Source organism: Cyprinus carpio, chromosome B6 (genome assembly GCF_018340385.1).
Source record: "Cyprinus carpio isolate SPL01 chromosome B6, ASM1834038v1, whole genome shotgun sequence".
NCBI classification, from domain to species: Eukaryota; Metazoa; Chordata; class Actinopteri; order Cypriniformes; family Cyprinidae; genus Cyprinus; species Cyprinus carpio.
In genome coordinates, this window is record NC_056602.1 from 28475625 (window position 1) to 28494632 (window position 19008).

General features: G+C 35.1%; 2 protein-coding genes across 6 annotated transcripts in view; one reads left to right on the top strand and one right to left on the bottom strand.

Annotated features, from left to right (window-relative positions):
* rtf2 (replication termination factor 2) overlaps window positions 1-19008 on the top strand; it is a 30101-nt gene that overhangs the window by 3403 nt on the left and 7690 nt on the right. For 2 of the 4 annotated variants that reach the window (XM_042726663.1, XM_042726661.1), the window contains exons 4-7: window positions 457-596; window positions 1945-2023; window positions 15191-15304; window positions 15509-15596. In XM_042726663.1, coding sequence (XP_042582597.1) covers window positions 457-596; window positions 1945-2023; window positions 15191-15304; window positions 15509-15596 — 421 coding nt within the window. The remainder of the gene's footprint in view (window positions 1-456; window positions 597-1944; window positions 2024-15190; window positions 15305-15508; window positions 15597-19008) is intronic. The other 2 variants (XM_042726664.1, XM_042726662.1) reach the window with 1 other exon arrangement.
* On the bottom strand, window positions 5081-12501 carry gcnt7 (glucosaminyl (N-acetyl) transferase family member 7). 2 transcript variants are annotated; one of them, XM_019106177.2, is made up of 4 exons: window positions 12072-12501; window positions 6591-7571; window positions 6333-6425; window positions 5081-5581 (listed from the first exon to the last, which is right to left on the bottom strand). In XM_019106177.2, the coding sequence occupies exons 2-4, from the start codon at window positions 7534-7536 to the stop codon at window positions 5334-5336; spliced, it is 1287 nt and encodes a 428-aa protein (XP_018961722.1). In that variant the 5' UTR covers window positions 7537-7571; window positions 12072-12501; the 3' UTR covers window positions 5081-5333. The 2 variants fall into 2 exon arrangements, with proteins under 2 accessions (XP_018961722.1, XP_018961720.1); XM_019106175.2 differs by having other exon boundaries at window positions 6333-6428; window positions 12072-12496.

The following is a 19008-nucleotide window of genomic DNA, read 5'->3' on the forward strand; positions in this document are numbered from 1 at the left end:
TTGTAATATGCAGTGTTTAATTTTTTTTTTATTGTATATATTTACAGTGATTTACAAAAGGCACCCACTAAAATGTCATTCAATGTAACTATATTTTATATTTAATATATTCTATTCAGGATCACAGTGCAGCCCTAAATGCTAATTAATTGTAATGTTACATCATCACAGCTCTTTGCCACTATCATTCAGATCCCATTTGTCAGCTACAAGTCATTTAAAATATAATAAAATGTAGTATGATCACTTATAGGATGAAACATTAAAGTACAAAATTTACTTGCATTTAATACGGTTTTGATGCAACTGTCTTTCAGTTTTAGCTAATTTAGAACACCTCAAATGTTGCCTTGACAACTAGATGAAAAATAAGTTTTTAGTTAACATTTATATTATTTTATATAACAATTTTTTTATGATTTGAGTTCAATCTAATAAGCCTGGTGTGTTTGACAGGATGTGAAGGAGCTGAATCTGACGGATAACCCAGCGTGGGAGGGTGAGAGGCACAACATTAAAGGGGACTGTTATGAAGACATGCACTGTGCCATGTTCATCTGTCCTGTGGTTGGTCTGGAGATGAACGGAAAACACAAGTAAGGCCACATCCTGTTCAGCTGATGCACCGCTTCTGACCAGAACATGAGTCATACAGAACGGTGTGGTGTTAGTATACTTCCTCTATCTCAGTGTAATTTAAATAATCAACTTTATGAAAGCTAATCATTGATGTGTGGATTCTTCTGAAAGACATTCAGTGTTCAGGAAACGTTTTTAGAAAACACAGCAAACCTATTGGTGCCTATATGTCATGCTTCACAGTTTTATACACTGAAAATGTAATATAATACATTGGTTGGTGGTAGTTTGGGTGTATTTTTTTTGTCACTATAAATTCCAGTAATGTAAAAAAAAAAATCACCTGATCAGGATGAAATATATCTTTTACTTCTTACTTTTTAAACTACTTTTTCTTCTTACTATTTTTTTTTTTTTTTTTTTAATTTTCACCTTTTTAAATCATCAAGCCGGTTTACTTGGTAGACTTCCAATTAGTTTTTGGACTGTTAATGTTTCTGCATAGACAAAAAAGAGATAGTTTTGTATACAATATGGTAAATTGCATTAGGTATCATGAAATAACAATGAACGTGTTCCACGGCATTTATTACTTAAAATAATACATGTATTGGTCTCATTGTAGAAATGAACATTAAACTGCTATATTAATAAATGCAGTAAAAATATTATTTGTTGTTAGTTTAGATTATGATGAAAATATCATAAACAAAAGGATGTAATCTAAAACCAGTTCTGCTAGTGCTTTTGAACCTGATGACATTTTTACACTAAGCTTTAGTTTGTTAATAGTAGTTAACTACACTAATTGATGCTAATTTCAGTATTTACAAACACTTTTTTAAAATCAAAAGTTAACAAGCAAGTTATAATAAAAGATATTTATATATATATATATATATATATATATATATATATATATATATATATATATATATATATATATATATATATATATATATTTTTTTTTTTTATATTGAAGTCACATTGTTCAATATTTTATCTAATAACATTTTAAAGTGCGATTAAAGTGGCGGCTGTATTTTGATATAAATGGATTTTCTATTAATATATAGTCCAGCACAGTGAAAATGTCAATGTGATAAATACCAAAAAAAAAAACCTAGATACTCCCTCAAAGTTTAAAGTTACCACGTGGAAAATATGTGTTGGTTTTTCCACATTGTTAAATGTTGGCTGTTCCTGTGGCTGTTTTTTGATTATTTAACAATTGCAAACTCACTATATTATATCAGTATATTATATTAAATAATAGTAATTGCATAAAATTGTTTTGAATGCACTGTAAGTTGCTTTGGATACAAGCGTCTGCTAAATGTGTAAATGTTTTCTGTCTGTCTTGAGGTTTTTATACCTGCAGACCTGTGGGTGTGTTTTCTCAGAACGAGCGCTCAGAGAGGTGAAGACTGAAATCTGCCACAAGGTAGGTGAAAAACAGCATCCTTGATTCTTTTGAATCTTTGACCTGTTATCGATCTCTTCCTTTTGTCTTTGCATAGGCGCTTTATTACAGCAGCTGTGTGTTTATAATGTTCCTGAAACCTTAGACCATAAATGACCAGAGGCATAATGTAATTCATTGTTTACTTGATGAAAATTGTCCACATACATTATCTTAGTTAAATGTTGATCAAAGGTCAGATATAATGGTTTTCAATCGATCTGAATGTGTTTTCATTTAACGTTCAGTTTTTCATAAAGGCTGTTTTGTTTATCTGCTGTCCTGTTTTGCAGTATGAGTTTTTCATAGAGCTTTTGTCTATAATATGTTTACGTTAATGCACATGTACTGCCGAACAAGCCTTAAAGAATATTGCCCATTTTGCAGCACTGAAATAAATTATATTTTAAAATAATTTACAATAGAAAAAAGCTATTTTTAATAAAAAAATAAATAAAAAAAAAATATATATATTTATTTATTTATTCCTAATTTGCACCACATAAATAAATCATATTTTAAAATAATTTTACAATAGAAATATAGAAAATATTTTGTAAAAAAAAAAAAAATATATATATATATATATATATATATTAGCTAATTTTATTCCTAATTTGCACCACAGAAATAAATTGTATTTTAAAATAATTTACAATAGAAAACAGATATTTTTATACTGTATTTATGATTAAATAACAATCAAAAACATAAAAAAAAAAATATTAAACATTAAAAAAAAGTATTGACAATATACTGTTAACCACTTTTAGGTGCTTTATTGGAGAAATGTAGGTTTTCTAAGTGTGAGCCACAATTTCCCCCTCTAGTTTCTCACATATATCTAGTTTGACAGTTTTAAATGCAGAAGTGGATAATGAGATGTTATCATAAGTGAAGATAAGCTCTGAGTTAAGCAGTCAGCAGCTCTGGCTGTGTTTTTCTTTGTCACCTTTCCCGTAATGCGTGCTCTTTCTGCTGTGTTTACGCTTGTGACTGGATGGAGTTGGACCGTGGCTAATGAGTGCGACTTGTCTTTCACTCTCAGTAGTGAATCATTAACCTCCCAGTCCCTTGCCTCGGTCTAATTGGTTTCAGGCTCAGCTAGCTGCCGTTTCTCTGTGGCATTTGTCTCAATTAATCCAAGCATTAAGGCGGAAATAGGGAAACTGCATCCTGCTGTCCATCTCTTCTCCAAACTGACATAAACAGGTCAGATCGGTGCATGGCGTGCTGTGTGTCGACAAACATTCAGCTGTATTTGAATATAGATTATAAACAACTGAGGGTTATCCATTTCCAAGCAAATTTTTAACTATTCTTGGTGCTGTTAATCATAACCTGTGGTTATGTATTGTGTTACATGTGTCTAGGTTTTGAATAAGCATTTTTCATTCAGTCTTTAACCCCAGGGAAAGCTGACCAGACTGGAGGCTTCAACCTTTTTATTTTTTTGTAGTATCACATACAGCAGAACTTGATTGAGGGCTGTGGGTTGAAAAAAGTATTAAAATATATTTATTGAATTTTTAACATTAAAACAAAAACTATGTTTTTTATTTTTAAATCTAAAAATATGAATTTCTTTAGACATAAAAGTTATGCTTCGGTGGCATTGAAAATTATCATGAAGTCAGAATGTTTAATAAAGTATCAGCACATCTCTCCTCAAAAAACACGAACTGAGAAATCATTTATGTCTGTATTGGAAATGGATGACACATGGCAGTATATACAATCAGCTGTCGTACAACTCTGTGGTGATATATTTGACTAAATGTCTATTAGTGGTCATGATGTAAATGTTTATGGCTATAATAAGTTCTAATAAGTCAGCGTCAAAACAAACACACACACAAAAAAAACATTGTTGTTAGTAGAGAATTTTTTTTTTCCCATCCAAGTTGCTAAGGAGGCACATTTATTAAGACCACAATCGAAATGAAAGTGCTTGATGGGTTGGGCTGGGGTTTTTATCAGTTCAACACAGCTGACAGCACTGAAAACGGAGCACAAAAACCGAACAATATGAACAGTGCTGAAATTTACATTTACATTTAGTCATTTAGCAGACGCTTTTATCCAAAACGACTTACAAATGAGGACAATGAGAACAATCAAAATCAACAAAAGAGCAATGATATATAAGTGCTATAACAAGTCTCAGTTAGCTTAACACAGTACACGTAGCAAGGGCTTTTAAATATAATAAATAAAAGGAAAACAGATAGAATAAAAAAGAATAGAGCAAGCTAGTGTTAGAGTTCTTTTTTTTTGCATTTGTTAATTGTATAATAAATTAAAACAGATTTAATACAAAAAGATTAGAAAGCTAGTTAGATATATTTTTTATTTTTTTAAGAATAGAATTAGAATAGTGAGTGCTAAAGTTAGAGGGTCAAATAAAGATGGAAGAGATGTGTTTTTAGCCGATTCTTGAATATGGCTATGGATGGTCTGAGTTGATTTGTTTGGGTTGTTCAGGTAGTTGGGAAAGTTTGGTTTATTTGTTTTTGAAGTTTGTTTGTGTTTCTTTGGGATGAACAATCAAGCGATGTTCACTTGCAGAACACACGCTTCTAGAGGCACATAAGTCTGAAGTAATGAATTTAGGTAAAGAGGTGCAGAGCCAGTGGTGGTTTTGTAGGCAAACATCAATGCCTTGAATTTTATGCGAGCAGCTATTGGTACCCAGTGCAAATTGATAAACAGAGGTGTTATGTGCATTCTTTTCGGCTCATTAAAAATGAATCTTGAAATCTGAGTTAATCTGAAATCAGTGTTTAAAACAAAATTGACTTGAGCAGATGTTCATGTGTACATAATTTGCATACAAATTTACATATTGAAAATATGCGGCATACTTTATGAAAGTATTACAGTGGCATGCCATAATAATGCTCACTAAACTCTTAACTAACGATTGGTTCTGTCAAAAATGACAATATTTTCTAAATTTTTGGTCAGTTACTGTGTATATCACAGTATAGTGTCTTTTGATTGTAATAGCAGTATTTGTTGTATCTTGGATTTCGCCAAGGAGTTTTATGCTTTTATTCTTTATTATTAATCCACTTTAAACAGTGCATTATGCAGCAGTTAATAAATAAAATAGAAATTACGATTAACAGTATAACAGTTATATTACTCATCACTCACATAACATTCAGTGTTCACATGTTTTCAACATTTATACATCACAAGCTACATTGCCATGCGGCGTTAATATTGACGCAACAAATTTGCACTGTAAAGCAGAAAATGTTCCAGTGAGGTTTATGTGGGCATTTGCTCAAAAACAGTCCCCTGGTTTCAAAATGAGTGTGCCGTTAATGACTTCCACCTCTGTGGTGAGATGCCATGATGGTTGTATGGGAACCGTAGCATGCTGGAGGACTTTATGTCGGTGCCACAGTTCTAGACAATCCAGGGCTTCTGGGAACCTTGCAGTCTCAAATTTATTCGCAAACATGCTCTCTTTTTCGATAAGCCACGGTAAGTCACCAATCCCGTAAACGCAGATATCCCTGATGTATTGTCCTGTAGAAACGAACACAATGGTTTTGGTATCCATAGACATAAGATTGCAGACCTGTGTTTACATGAAAATACAGAACGTTTTTGGAAAGATCTAATGTTCAAAAGGCTCAATTGGCTTGGTCTTAAATAAATGCAATATCAAGCTTTATAAAAACAGGGTTTCATTGGTACTTGAAGAAGTCCTAACTCCCCTTCTGCAAGTTAAGTAATTCATCAGAGCAGAAAAAAAACATTCATTCATAAAGTCATTCCATGAAATGTTTCATGCACTGCATTTTTGTTTTGTTTTCAAACACAAATATCTTAAGCCTTAAATCAAGATATATTTACTTCCGATGCAAACTGAACACATTCAGTCTTGTTTTCTGAGAAATTGTGAGTTTATACTTAAAACAAGAAGAAAAAAAAAAAAAAAAAACACCCACACAGAGCGGTCAGTGGGGTGTGCAAACTTTTTCTCATGAAATTAAGTTGGTTTTTCTCAGCCCATTAGCAGATATTTCTTCTAAAATATGCATTGCTAATTCAAGACATTCACTTTTGCAGACCATATTGATGTATTGTGTTCAATTTTCTTTACTTGGTCTTAAAACGCTTTAAAAAATTTTACATTTGCCTTCATAAAACCTGCAGAAACCATGGATAAACGTGGCATTGTAAACTAGAAATATTGTTGATTCTGTGACAAATCTCTTTGGATAAAACAAAATCCTGTGTCAGAGTAAAAAGTGTTCTCTTGATATTCTCTTACCTTTACACCCTTGGTGTGCTGTTCCTTCTTGGTCCCTCCATTTGATTGCACGAACGTTACCTTCCCATTCGCCTTCTACATAACTGCCAGGTGCTTCTGAGTAAACATGCAAGACCGATTTCATGATTGGAAGACCACATGCTTCCGAGCAGTTATCTGTCATCAATATTTCGGTTATCTTGCTTAATCACTGACTGGAACTGAGTCAACAATGCATTTTAAAGCAAACACACTCATGATTATTGCGTTCTGACTTACCCTTCATGTGGTTCAGCGTCACCCAGTAATGCTCATCTGGGCTGAAGGTATCTCTAGACCACTCCAGCAAATCTTTGGCCACCTTGTCGTTGAGGACGAACTCCACAAACGGTCTCGTCAAGGAGTAATAGGCAGTCCCGAAGTAGATTATCAGGTTGTGAGGAGGTGGTCCCTTCTTTTGACCCTTGCCTTTTGGTGCCACATGGGTACCCTTTACCTCCTCGTACTGAAACTCAGTCCTGTGCTTCATAGTGGGTGGCTGCTTGATTCCCGGCGTCATGTTCCTGTCTTTCCATTCGGGTCCTTGCATTGCCAGCTCCAGGTTGGTCTGGATTGGGAAGTCCTGGCCGCACAGATTTATAACTCTTTTCCATTTTATAGGAGACGTCACCAGGTCCTTCATGCAGTTGATGTCAGCCTGCAGACGGGAAAAGCCAGCGTAAGTCACTTTTTCGTTAATGGACGCCACAAAGACATTCGGGAAACATCGAGCTAGGTTTCGGACGCTCGTCTTGTATTCTTCCGGTGCTTTAGCATCTATGTGAATGCAGTACACATTCTGTGGCGCATAAATGGCTCTCAGTAGCCGCACAAAGGTTTCCAGCTCTTTGTGGATGGTGATTATGAAAGCCAAAGGGAAGTCGTCTTCTTCCTTGCTCAGCGGCACCGTAATAAAGTGCAGATCTGACTGCAAAAGAGTGCAGTTTGCGTCCTGTTTGGTCTCATAGCTGATTTTCTTACAGTCTTTTCGCTGCAATGTAAACCCGGGAGTTGCAGGTGGAAGAATGTCACAGCTTTTGGGGACTGGCGTGGTTTGGCTGCTCAATTCAGTTGAAGGAAGTGGGCTGTTAGGTGTCTTGGCTTTCAGGTAGATGGCAGAACATATTAGGATGCAGATTCCAAGGCAGAAGAGAAAACTGCACTTTGTGTTCTCAAGCTGGACCATAATAGTCCAGCATCTGAAAAGCAGCTATAGACCTCCTGAAACAGAGCAGAAGAGGAATCTAATAAGAGAGGAAATTGTCACAATATGGGGAAGTGCTCAAATAATACATCCCCCTTTCTGTTAATCATTACATAAGCACAGAACCAAGAAACGTCTGGCATAACAGTGCGTTAATCCGGTTGGTGAAGTCTTTCCTGTTAATCAAGTAAGTTCTACATAACTGCCAGGTGCTTCGAGTAAAAATGAAAGACCGATTGCATGGTTATTTGGAGACCACATGCTTCCGAGCAGTTTATCTGTCATCAATATTTCGGGTTATCTTGCTTTAATCACTGACTGGAACTGAGTCAACAATGCATTTTAAAGCAAAACACACTCATGATTATTGCGTTCTGACTTACCCTTCATGTGGTTCAGCGTCACCCAGTAATGCTCATCTGGGCTGAAGGTATCTCTAGACCACTCCAGCAAATCTTTGGCCACCTTGTCGGTTGAGGACGAACTCCACAAACGGTCTCGTCAAGGAGTAATAGGCAGTCCCGAAGTAGATTATCAGGTTGTGAGGAGGTGGTCCCTTCTTTTGACCCTTGCCTTTTGGTGCCACATGGGTACCCTTTACCTCCTCGTACTGAAACTCAGTCCTGTGCTTCATATGGGTGGCTGCTTGATTCCCGGCGTCATGTTCCTGTCTTTCCATTCGGGTCCTTGCATGTACCGGACCAGCTCCAGGTTGGTCTGGATTGGGAAGTCCTGGCCGCACAGCAGATTTATAAACTCTTTTTCCATTTTATAGGAGACGTCACCAGGGTCCTTCATGCAGTTTTGATGTCAGCCTGCAGACGGGAAAAGCCCAGCGTAAGTCACTTTTTCGTTACGGTTGGACGCCACAAAGAATTTCGGGGAAACATCGAGCTAGGTTTCGGACGCTCGTCTGTATTCTTCCGGTGCTTTAGCATCTATGTGAATGCAGTAACCAATTCTGTGGCGCATAAAGGCTCTCAGTAGCCGCACAAAGGTTTCCAGCTCTTTGTGGATGGTGATTATGAAAGCCAAAGGGAAGTCGTCTTCTTCCTTGCTCAGCGGCACCCGTAATAAAGTGCAGATCTGACTGCAAAAGAGGCAGTTTGCGTCCTGTTTGGTCTCATAGCTGATTTTCTTACAGTCTTTTTTCGCTGCAATGTAAACCCGGGAGTTGCAGGTGGTGGAGAATGTCACAGCTTTTGGGGACTGGCGTGGTTTGGCTGCCTCAATTCAGTTGAAGGAAGTGGGGCTGTTAGGTGTCTTGGCTTTCAGGTAGATGGCAGAACATATTAGGATGCAGATTCCAAGGCAGAAGAGAAAACTGCACTTTGTGTTCTCAGCTGGACCATAATAGTCCAGCATCTGAAAAGCAGCTATAGACCTCCTGAAACAGAGCAGAAGAGGAATCTAATAAGAGAGGAAATTGTCACAATATGGGGAAGTGCTCAAATAATACATCCCCCTTTCTGTTAATCATTACATAAGCACAGAACCAAGAAACGTCTGGCATAACAGTGCGTTAATCCGGTTGGTGAAGTCTTTCCTGTTAATCAAGTCTGCATTTATTTGATTACAAATACAGTGACAATGACAGTAATATTATGAAATATTGTAATTTGAAAGAAATGTTTCCTATGTGTGTTAAATGTAATTTATTTCTGTGATCAAAGCTGCATTTTCAGCATCATTATCAGCGTCACATGATCTTCAGAAATCATTCTAATATGCTGATTTGCTGCTCAAGAAACATTTCTGACTATTATCAATGAAGACAGTTTTGCTGCTTCATAATTATAAGAATTTTATTTTTCAGCATTTTTTTTTTTTTGATGTTTTTTATTGACATTATAAATGTCTTTATTGGCTCTTTTGATGAATTGAATGCATCCTTGCTAAATCAAAGTATTAATTTCTTTCAAAAAGAAAATAAAATGTTTGAGTTTTAAGCTTAAATTATACACATTTTACTAAATATTTGTTGTACTTGAAACAAATATATGCTTGACTTTCCCACGTTTACCCAAGTCAAAATAATTTTTGTGGTAATCAGTATCACAGAATCATTAATTAGGCGTTACGTGTAACACTTCACAAAAACCTTTAACATTAGTTAATGCATTACATATTGACTAGTAATATACAACAGTTTTTTTTAAAGCATTTATTAATCTAGGTTTGTTAATTAATATTAATTCATTATTGCATCATGTTAATTCAAAATACATTGTATTATGTTTATTTACAGCTTGACATGTTACTTTTATATGTAGAAATTAACATTAACCAGAAGTGAGTGCCATAAAAGTATTTTTTATTATTTTATGTTAGCTAAACTCATTTTTTAAATAAGCATCTACACGTCTAGATTTTTGAAATACTTATAATAATTTAAAAATGATTTATTTATTATTTATTTTTTGATCAATGACATCAAGGTGAATCATGTCACTACATGAAACTCAGAGGAGTTTTAGAGCACATGTTTTGGGTGGCTCCGTCTCAGCTGTGTTGTGAAGTCATGGACAGCATTGGTCATATCCTTACATCATTACAACTTATTTTTTAACAGGCGTCTCCATTACTCAAGAGCATTTGTTGACTTTTATAATGACGCATAATTGTGCGGTCCCCTATCACACCCTTTGACAGTAGCGCCAATTTTGTACATCTCTATGAGGGTACAAAAGTCTTTTCCCACCTGGATGTAACTCTGTTGTGTCACTCTTTTCTAAGCGCAGCAACCCTTGGGTTTCCTTTTAATAGCACCCCAGAGAGCTGCGTTCACTGCTGGAGGTCCCAGTTGCTGGTCACACATGAGTTTTGGATATCAGTTTTGTTAAGTCGTTTAATGAACCCTCAGGGGTTTATAAAACATGCTGACATTGTCCATTGTCACCTTAAAGAATGAAAAGCACACAGCGTTCTATCAGCATCATGTAGTGTGTACAGTGTGTGACCTATTACACTTTAACTCGAGTTTAAGATATCGCTATCAAATCAATTCTAGTTTAAAGGCATCCAGAAGATTGTAAAAAAATGGTGGGATGAGATTTTAAGTACTACTTAATGGATGACAGCACTGAAATAATGGTTCCTTAGAAGGTGTGACTGAGTTTAACTAAATATTTAGTGTGCCATTTAGTGTGATGTAATGTGGTTGGCTTAAAGTACTGTGTTTTGCAAAAAAAAAAAAAAAATTGGGGTATGAAATGATTTTTGAGTATATTTAATTTATTAGTGAAATGTATTGATAAACAGTTTAAAATGATTTAACAATTTATTTTGCTAAGTATGTGTATGCTTTTAAGAGCATTATAGTGCATCACCCCAGTATTATTTAACTTATTATTATAATATATTAATAATATAATATTATATATTATAATACGTTTTTTATATTTACATTTTTTATATTTTCTTTTTTCATGTATTTTTTTAATTTATTTATTTTAGTGTGTGTTTTTGGCATTTGATTTTTGTTTCTTCATCAGTTCTTTGGTTATATGAGGTGTGAGCTGTGCATGTTTTGCCAAAAATAGATCAATGTGGCAGGATGCTATGGTTTTGTGTAGTGCTTATAGGTAGAAAGCAAATATATTCTTGTTGAAATGCATCAGCATCCTATTTAAGAAATCTGATTGTTAAAATGAGAACACCATGAGTTATAAAAACATTTTGAATTATTAAAGTCCACTAAATTTCTCTTCTCTCCAAATTTTAGCAAAGGGATGTTGATGCATGTTTGTTCTTTGGGTAACATAATTAATGGTAACCAGTGACTGTTACTGATGGCTGTATTATACTATGTTGTTGTTTTTGTGTACATAGTGATAAAAGAAAGAATTTGGCCAAATTGTAAGAACAGTAGTCTGGCCTTTGCTCGGGTAACTCGGCAAACAAACCATTTACTAAAGAAACTTGCGCAACTTCTACTTCAGTGGAAACTTTTACATCAAGAGTGAATTGAACAGTAAATTGAAATCAAGTGTAACACAAATGTATGGAGTTTTGAAGTCTAGAAAGTCTTGACTATTGATTGATCAAGGAAGTGTTTAAAAAGCACATGAATTTTAAACTAATTTCAGGTCTACAGTGGCGTTAGGTATTAAACACAAACCTATATATCAGTCACTTCCTGAACTTTTAATACACATGCTTTCAAACAATCTCAGTGCCGGTACATGGTTTTGTACGAAAAGATGATTCATTTTCTAAATGTCTCAGTAGTTGTTAGATAGCAAATGAACTAAAGCACCTGCTAAGAGAACGAGTGTACAATAAAACCTCAGGCTTCAAGAGTAACAGATTGGTATCGCTAAAAATGTGCTGATGGAAAAAATATATATACAGTATAACCAGCCCTTATACATTATACATTAGATTTTTTGGGGGGTTTAAAAACCAAAATGAAACCTCTTTACAGGCTCTCCCCTACACATGTTTTGGTTTTCTGAAGCATAAACATCAAGTGCATTAGACACAGGCCAATAATCCATGAGTCAAAGTGTGCTTACCTTTAAGCTCAAGCCGTTTCCACTCCTTAAATAGGAAATGGGATTAAACATTCACAAGTGCGCTAAAATCCGCATGACCTCTGTCTAAAAGGCTTCTCCGTGAGCAGAGATCGCTGTTGAGCAGTTGATATCAGTGCAGTCTGTCTTTCTGCGAGAGAAACTGCTGTGGGTGTCAGCCAGTCGTTGTTGTTATGATGACGCTGTGTGTGCGTGGTCCTCCTGCGACTGTGGTTTTGGCTGCTCAGTTACACTCCCCATGAGAGGAGAGGAGGAGGAGCGTGAAGAGGTGAAAAATGGTTGACCCAGCCATTGCTGTAATTTGCACCTCTTTTGCTAATCGTATTGTCATCAAGCATGGCTTTTCATTTTTCATTTTTCATTTCAACGTCTAACCAGTTCTGCAACCTGTTGTATTCAGCAGAACTGGTTCCATGTTTTATATGGTTTCAGGTTTTTTGTCGTCTAAATTGGTTTTTTTTGTTGTTAATGAATTTCTTTGATGGAGTGGGTGGTTAGTTGGTTGATATTTGCAAATGAAAACTTGCTAATTCTGTCATAATTAGGTTAGTTATTGTACTGTTTGCATTTTGATTGTGAATAAGGTCAAGCTTCAAAAATAACAGCAAAAAAGTAAATAACAGGCTAGAGTTTTACATTTGTTTTTGCAGAAATGCTTTTTAAATGTGAACCTGGAGCACACAAGCAGTCTTAAGTCGCTGGGGTATATTTGTAGCAATAGCCAACAATACATTGTATGGGTCAAAATGATTGATTTTTAATTTTTTTATATCAAAAGTCATTAGGATATTAAGTAAAGATCCATTAAGATATTTTGTCAATTCCTACTGTAAATATATCAAAACTTAATTTTTGATTAGTAATATGCATTGCTAAGAACTTCATTTGGACAACTTTAAAGATGATTTTTCTCAATATTTGGATTTTATTTTTTGCACCCTCAGATTACAGATTTTCAAATAGTTGTAAATATTGTCCGATCCTAACAAACCATACATCAATGGAAAGCTTCTTATTCAGCTTTCAGATGTATAAATCTCAATTTCGAAAAAAATGACACTTCAGACTGGTTTTGTGGTCCATAGTCACAAATTTGGAATAATATGCATTGAAGAAATTGTGCACAATAAGATCAGAAAGTAAACTGAAAGTTCATAATTACTTAAGTACAAATAGTTGCTATCTTTCATAAAAATGTAAATTTTGTCATCATTTAGTCATTTTATTTTTTATTATTTGCATCTTGACTGGGAACAAGGAAATCTGGAATAATTTGCATTGAGGAAATTGTGCACAATAAGATCATGAATGTGCATTAAGAAAGTAAATTGTCATTTTTTTTTTTTTGAGTCTATTTCAATTACTATCATGCATACAAATAAAATTCTGTAATCATTTAGACATTTATTTTGATCATTTGTATTTTAAATGAGCTGTCGATTAGTGATTTTATATGGTTTCAGGATTACAGTTGACTAAAGCAGTTATAATAGTCTTAAAGAATGGCTTTCATACATATAAGGCACAGTGGAGAGTTAGTTTGTTAATTTTATTCTTAAATGAATGCTTAAAATTTAAATTCTGTGATTATTTAGTTGTTTATCCATTTGCATTTTGAATGTAAACAGAGTGTCAAGCTTCAGAAATAGCTACTTTGGCAGTCTATGTAAAGTAGCTTTTTAGAAACAAGACCAACATGTTACATTTGAATTGCAAAAATGTTATTTGTTTACTCTGCAATAACGTGCATTGAGGAAAATGTCCACAGTAAGAGCAGGATTGTGTATTGAGGAAGTAAATGTTGTCCATTTTAATGTTGACTTTAAAGCATCAACCAGATTTAGTTTTGTTTGTTTAGTAGATGCTGCAGATTTGCTTCACTCTCCAGCTTTACCTTCATAATCTTCATCTCTGTTTGCTCTCTCCACCTCCTGTTCTTTTCTTCAGATGCTTGCTTCGCAGATAAATACGATTCCAGATGCATTAGCTCCTTGTTTTTTCCCGACCTGAGCGCTGAGACAGAAAGCAACTGACCTGTAGTGAGCTCGAGGGCTGGCGGCCTGTGCGTTTGCTGATGAGTGAGAGAGATTAGCGCTCTAGTGTGTTCAGTGCTGCTCGTGTGCAAGACAATAGCTGCTGCTGAATGCCTGTGTCATTGTGTCTGAGTTTGGCTTTTGAGTAACTTAGTCATCAGTGCAACATTTTTCTGCATTTTTCATACCTGCTTTATGACCTGTTTAGTGACATATTACCAGTTCATTTTGTTTGTGTCCTGTTTAGTGACATATTACCAACAATGGATTACTAAACAATGGATAGATGACAATGTATTTTTCACAAATAAATATTTTATAAAATGAATAAATACTTAGGAAGTAAACACTGTAACCAACAGGGCACTCAGTATTCTGGGAAGTTTGTGTGCATTGGGAATCGTATTTTTCAAATAAAGCCAGGGTAACACTCATTTTACATACAGCACACAGAGAAAATGACATGAGTATGACCGTGGGCAAATGCATAAAGCACAGCATAATTTGAAATTACGAGTTTAAAGTTTAAAGTCTGACATGCTGTCAAAATAAAAGTCTCCCACCTCTAACACATCAGCCAAACAGAAAAAGCTTATCGGCCGATGCCGATATTTGAAAAATGCCAAATATTGGCCGATATATCGGCCATGGCAATATATCGGTCGACCACTAGTTTTTAGGTAACTGTGTATTATCATTGTCTTATCATAGACTTTACTACACTAAAAAGTGTATTATCATTTTTTTATAATGGTTTTTGATAATGTTTTAAAAGAAAATGTTTTTTTTAAGTTTTTATACTTTACATTCAATTCAATGTGTTACTTGCCATTTTTTGTAGTTTTTTTTTTTTTGTGTGTGTATTCATGTTTTTGATTTGTCATTTTATATTTTATTTTATTTTGAATTATTTTAATTTATTTTATTTTGTTTTTTTATTATGTGTTTTTGTGTTTTTCTTTTCTTTTAATTGTACTTTTACTTTTTTTATGTATTCATTTTTTTGTGCCAAAACTAGTCATTTAACAGTATTTAAATTTTTCCATTTGTGCCTTTTTTTTTTTTAAGTGTGGAGATCCTTTCCAAGAAGACAACCTTGTGATGCTGAATGGGTCTAAAGATGAGGTGGAGAAGCTACAGAAGGCCATGGAGGAGCGCCGATTAAAGGCTAAAACTGCAAAAGTAAATTGATGCTTTGCTAATATAGAATTGCAGAGGTCTTTGGGATGTTCTTGGTGGAAGCTATGGTTAAAATGGCCAGTAAAAGCAAATTCATTATCGTAATGTAATCTGTAAGAGACGAGGAAATGAAAATGCACCCTGAACATAACTGAATGAGCGCTTTCACTTCCTTTATTTTCACTTCCATGTTAATCTTTTTTTTAGGAACACTTTTCAAGTAAGGCTTTTTTTTCTATGCAGAAATCAAAGAAGAGCAAAGATACTAAAGTCTCCAAGTCGCTGGATTCAACAGGTACAGTAACATGCCGTTTCCATTATAAATCACATTAAAGTTTCTGATCAGTGTGTAGAATTTCTTGTACAAATGATCAGCAAAGGAGAAGTTGACGCAGAAATGAAAATTTAGTGTCATTTACTCTCCCTTATGATTCTAAGCCCTTATTCATTTCTTTCTTTTCATGTGAAACGCGATTAGATCAAGTTTGAGATTGTGTTTCTTGTAAAAGTGTGAATACCCTTTCATTGTCCACCGATAACCATCAGCGCTTCACCAGAGCTGTCAAAACTTTTTTGCAGCATATCACAATCAGCCATGTGAGAATGATGCCACTGTCTCTGATGTAAAATATTCAGCAATGCAATATTGAGCCATGCAATGTTAAAACTGATATTTAATCATTAATGCTATATTTAATATTTTACCTATTATTTATACACTATTATAGATTGTTTTCATATTGTAAATCACATTTTCTTTTTACATTTTTAATAGGGTTCCCACGGGTCCTTGAAATCCGTGAAATTTTGTAAATCTGAGAAAAAAATAAAAAAAAATTCTAGGCCCTGGAAAGTTTTTGAAAATAAACATACATAGATATACAGGTCCTTGAAAGTGCTTGAATTTATTTTGTGCAAGAAGTTTTCTGGAAAAGAATCCATATTATTCCTTCCGGTCCGCTACTGTGTTATTTTGCCAACACTTCGTGGCCTATGCATACTAGCTTGCTTGAGTTACGTTAGTTACGCGCATTTACGCATTACGTTAAGTGTTTCCTGTGTGAGGTACTTTGTGTTGTACATTGCCATGACGTTCATGTGTGCACGAAACTACTACAATGGTACCTCAACATTTCACAGACACACCGTGAAATTAATGTTGAATTGCTTTGCTTGTTAAGATGCAAACCCATGAGGCAAGAAAAACTTAAAAGCATATTCATATATCTTAAAACTTTTGGTTACATAAGCTCTTTTACAGGGTTTCCGCAGGGCATTAAAAAGCATTAAAAGTCATTAAATTGATTTCTAAAGGCATTAAATTTTTTTTTAGATGGTATTGAATAAAAGTATTACCAGTTTATTTTGAATATAGCGCCTTCATAATGAATAAGTTTTTCATTTGTTGTTGCAAAATATGTACATTGTTGTGATACACACCTGGAACAGTTTGGCAGTCGCCTCCGGTCAGTGAGAAATTGCCATAATGCCGGATGTTTGAACCGCGGCAGACTGGAGTAAAACTAAGAGCAGAGAATGTAAATTTTGTAAAGTCAGTAAGAAATTGTGTAGTTCAATTGAGCAATTTCGGCGAGAATGATCCTGATTTTATTACATTTGGCGTAAATGATGATTGATAATGAATAATGTATTGACCGTTACAAGGTCGCACATGTTGAAGCTCGCACAGCCGGTGTGTGTGAGAGAGAGAGAGAGAGAATCTTGTGGAGAAATTAAAACAAATGAGCGCAACTGCACAGACAACTCATAGAACAAACATGCTGTGGTAAAAATCGAGTTTTTATATTTATACCACATGATGTAGCCTAGTTAAGCAACATAAGACGACCAAGAGAGTGCTGATTCCTGAATATTTGACATTGATTTTATTCATTCAATGAACGAGTAATAATCATTCACTAATCTCCGAGCAGCACACAGTGGTGTTTTGTTACTGAATGATTCAGCGCGTTTGAATCAATCATTTGAGTGAATGATTCAGTGATCCATTCTAAAGACAGCATTTGCTTGATTGTTAAATGAATTAGCTGTCTGAATGAATCGCTTGAACTAATGATTTACTTGTTCACTAATTAACACAGTCACTTGACGCCACCTACTGGTGGTTTACTCTTATATTTTAAAGGGTTACTCCATCCCAAAATGAAAATTTTGTTATTAATCACTTACCCTCATGTCGTTCCAAACCCATAAACGCTTCGTTCATCTTCAGAACACAATTTAAGATATTTTGGATGAAAACCGGGAGGCTTGTGACTGTCCCATAGACTGCCAAATAAATAACAGTGTCAAGGTCCAGGAAAGTATGAAAAGCATCGTCAGAATACTCCATCTACCATCAGTGATTCAATCGTAACGTTATGAAGCGACGAGAATACTTTTTGTACACAAAGAAAACAAAAATAATGACTTTATTCAACAATTCCTCTCCTCTGTGTCTCTCCAAATCAGCGTAGCGCCCGTGCGGTAGTCTCAGCCTCAGATGTCATGCCCACAGACCGTTGGCTAAACGTCTGATGCATATGAGACACAAAGTGGAAACACTTCAGGAGTGTCGAAGTCGTCATCGGATTGGTTGAATTCTGCAGGATTTCCGCGAGACGTGTGTGTCGCGTTCTTTATCGTTCCTCACGAAAGAAGAAAGCCTCCGGGTTTACAACTGTGACGACGAGCACTTATTAGGATCAACTAAACGCTGGATTTTCAAAAGTATGTGAAATATTTAAAGTTCACGGAATAGAATCTTTAAAATATGTCCGAGAGTTTAACACGTCGGTCTGTTATTTTGGCGTCATTTCCATGCCCCGAAATGTGACGCTGAACGAAACGAACTGTGATTGGTTGTTTGACATGTCAGTCAAACGGCCTCATGGGCGGGCCTTGACCAATGAAAGCTGCCATGAATTCCAGACCTTCAGTCTGAAGGTCTGGCTACACAATGTAACCTTGCTCTCACTTGAATGAAGTCCTTGAATTTGAGGGTATTGGACCTGGAAAGTCCTTGAAAGGTCCTTGAATTTGAAGTTAACCAAGGTGTGGGAACCCTGTTTTAAGATTTGTAATTTTTGAGCTTTTTTGATAATTACATATATGTATGATTTATTTGGTTTGTAAGACTTAGAACAGATGCACAAGTCATATGAGATACTTTTGGGATGCTGTTTTTTTTTTTTTTTTTTTTTTTTTGTTTAATTTTAAAGCTGTTAAACAGCAGTTCGCCTTCCACTTCAGTTCTGCTTTAAATCTAAGTTCATTGTTTGAGCTGTTGAGTTGTGATAAGGAGTGAGATTCGGAGACTTTAATAGGTAGAAGAATGTTTAGTTTTGCCTCACAGCCGTAATTCCTGTGGGTGGATTTTTTTGTTTGTGAACAGCCCCTGTCCTTTTGCGCATATTGTGTGAAAGTTGTATGTGGTTTTCTGGCTTTACCGGCATTGCACCATCGAGACAGCTTTGTTGAAAGATTCAAGGCCCCGATATACTTCAAACTAAATCGAAGAACAAACTGATAAGACGTAATTTTGAACAAAATCAGGGCAAAAGGAAGTTTGTTTTGAGTTCGTTTCAGCAGTTAGAAACAGCTGCCCAAAGTGAACTTTCGTTTTGGCTCCTAAACGCCTTTGAGCTTCCATTGGTCCATGCCGTTTACACAATCAATGGGTGTGTTCTGAAACTCCACCTTTTTTG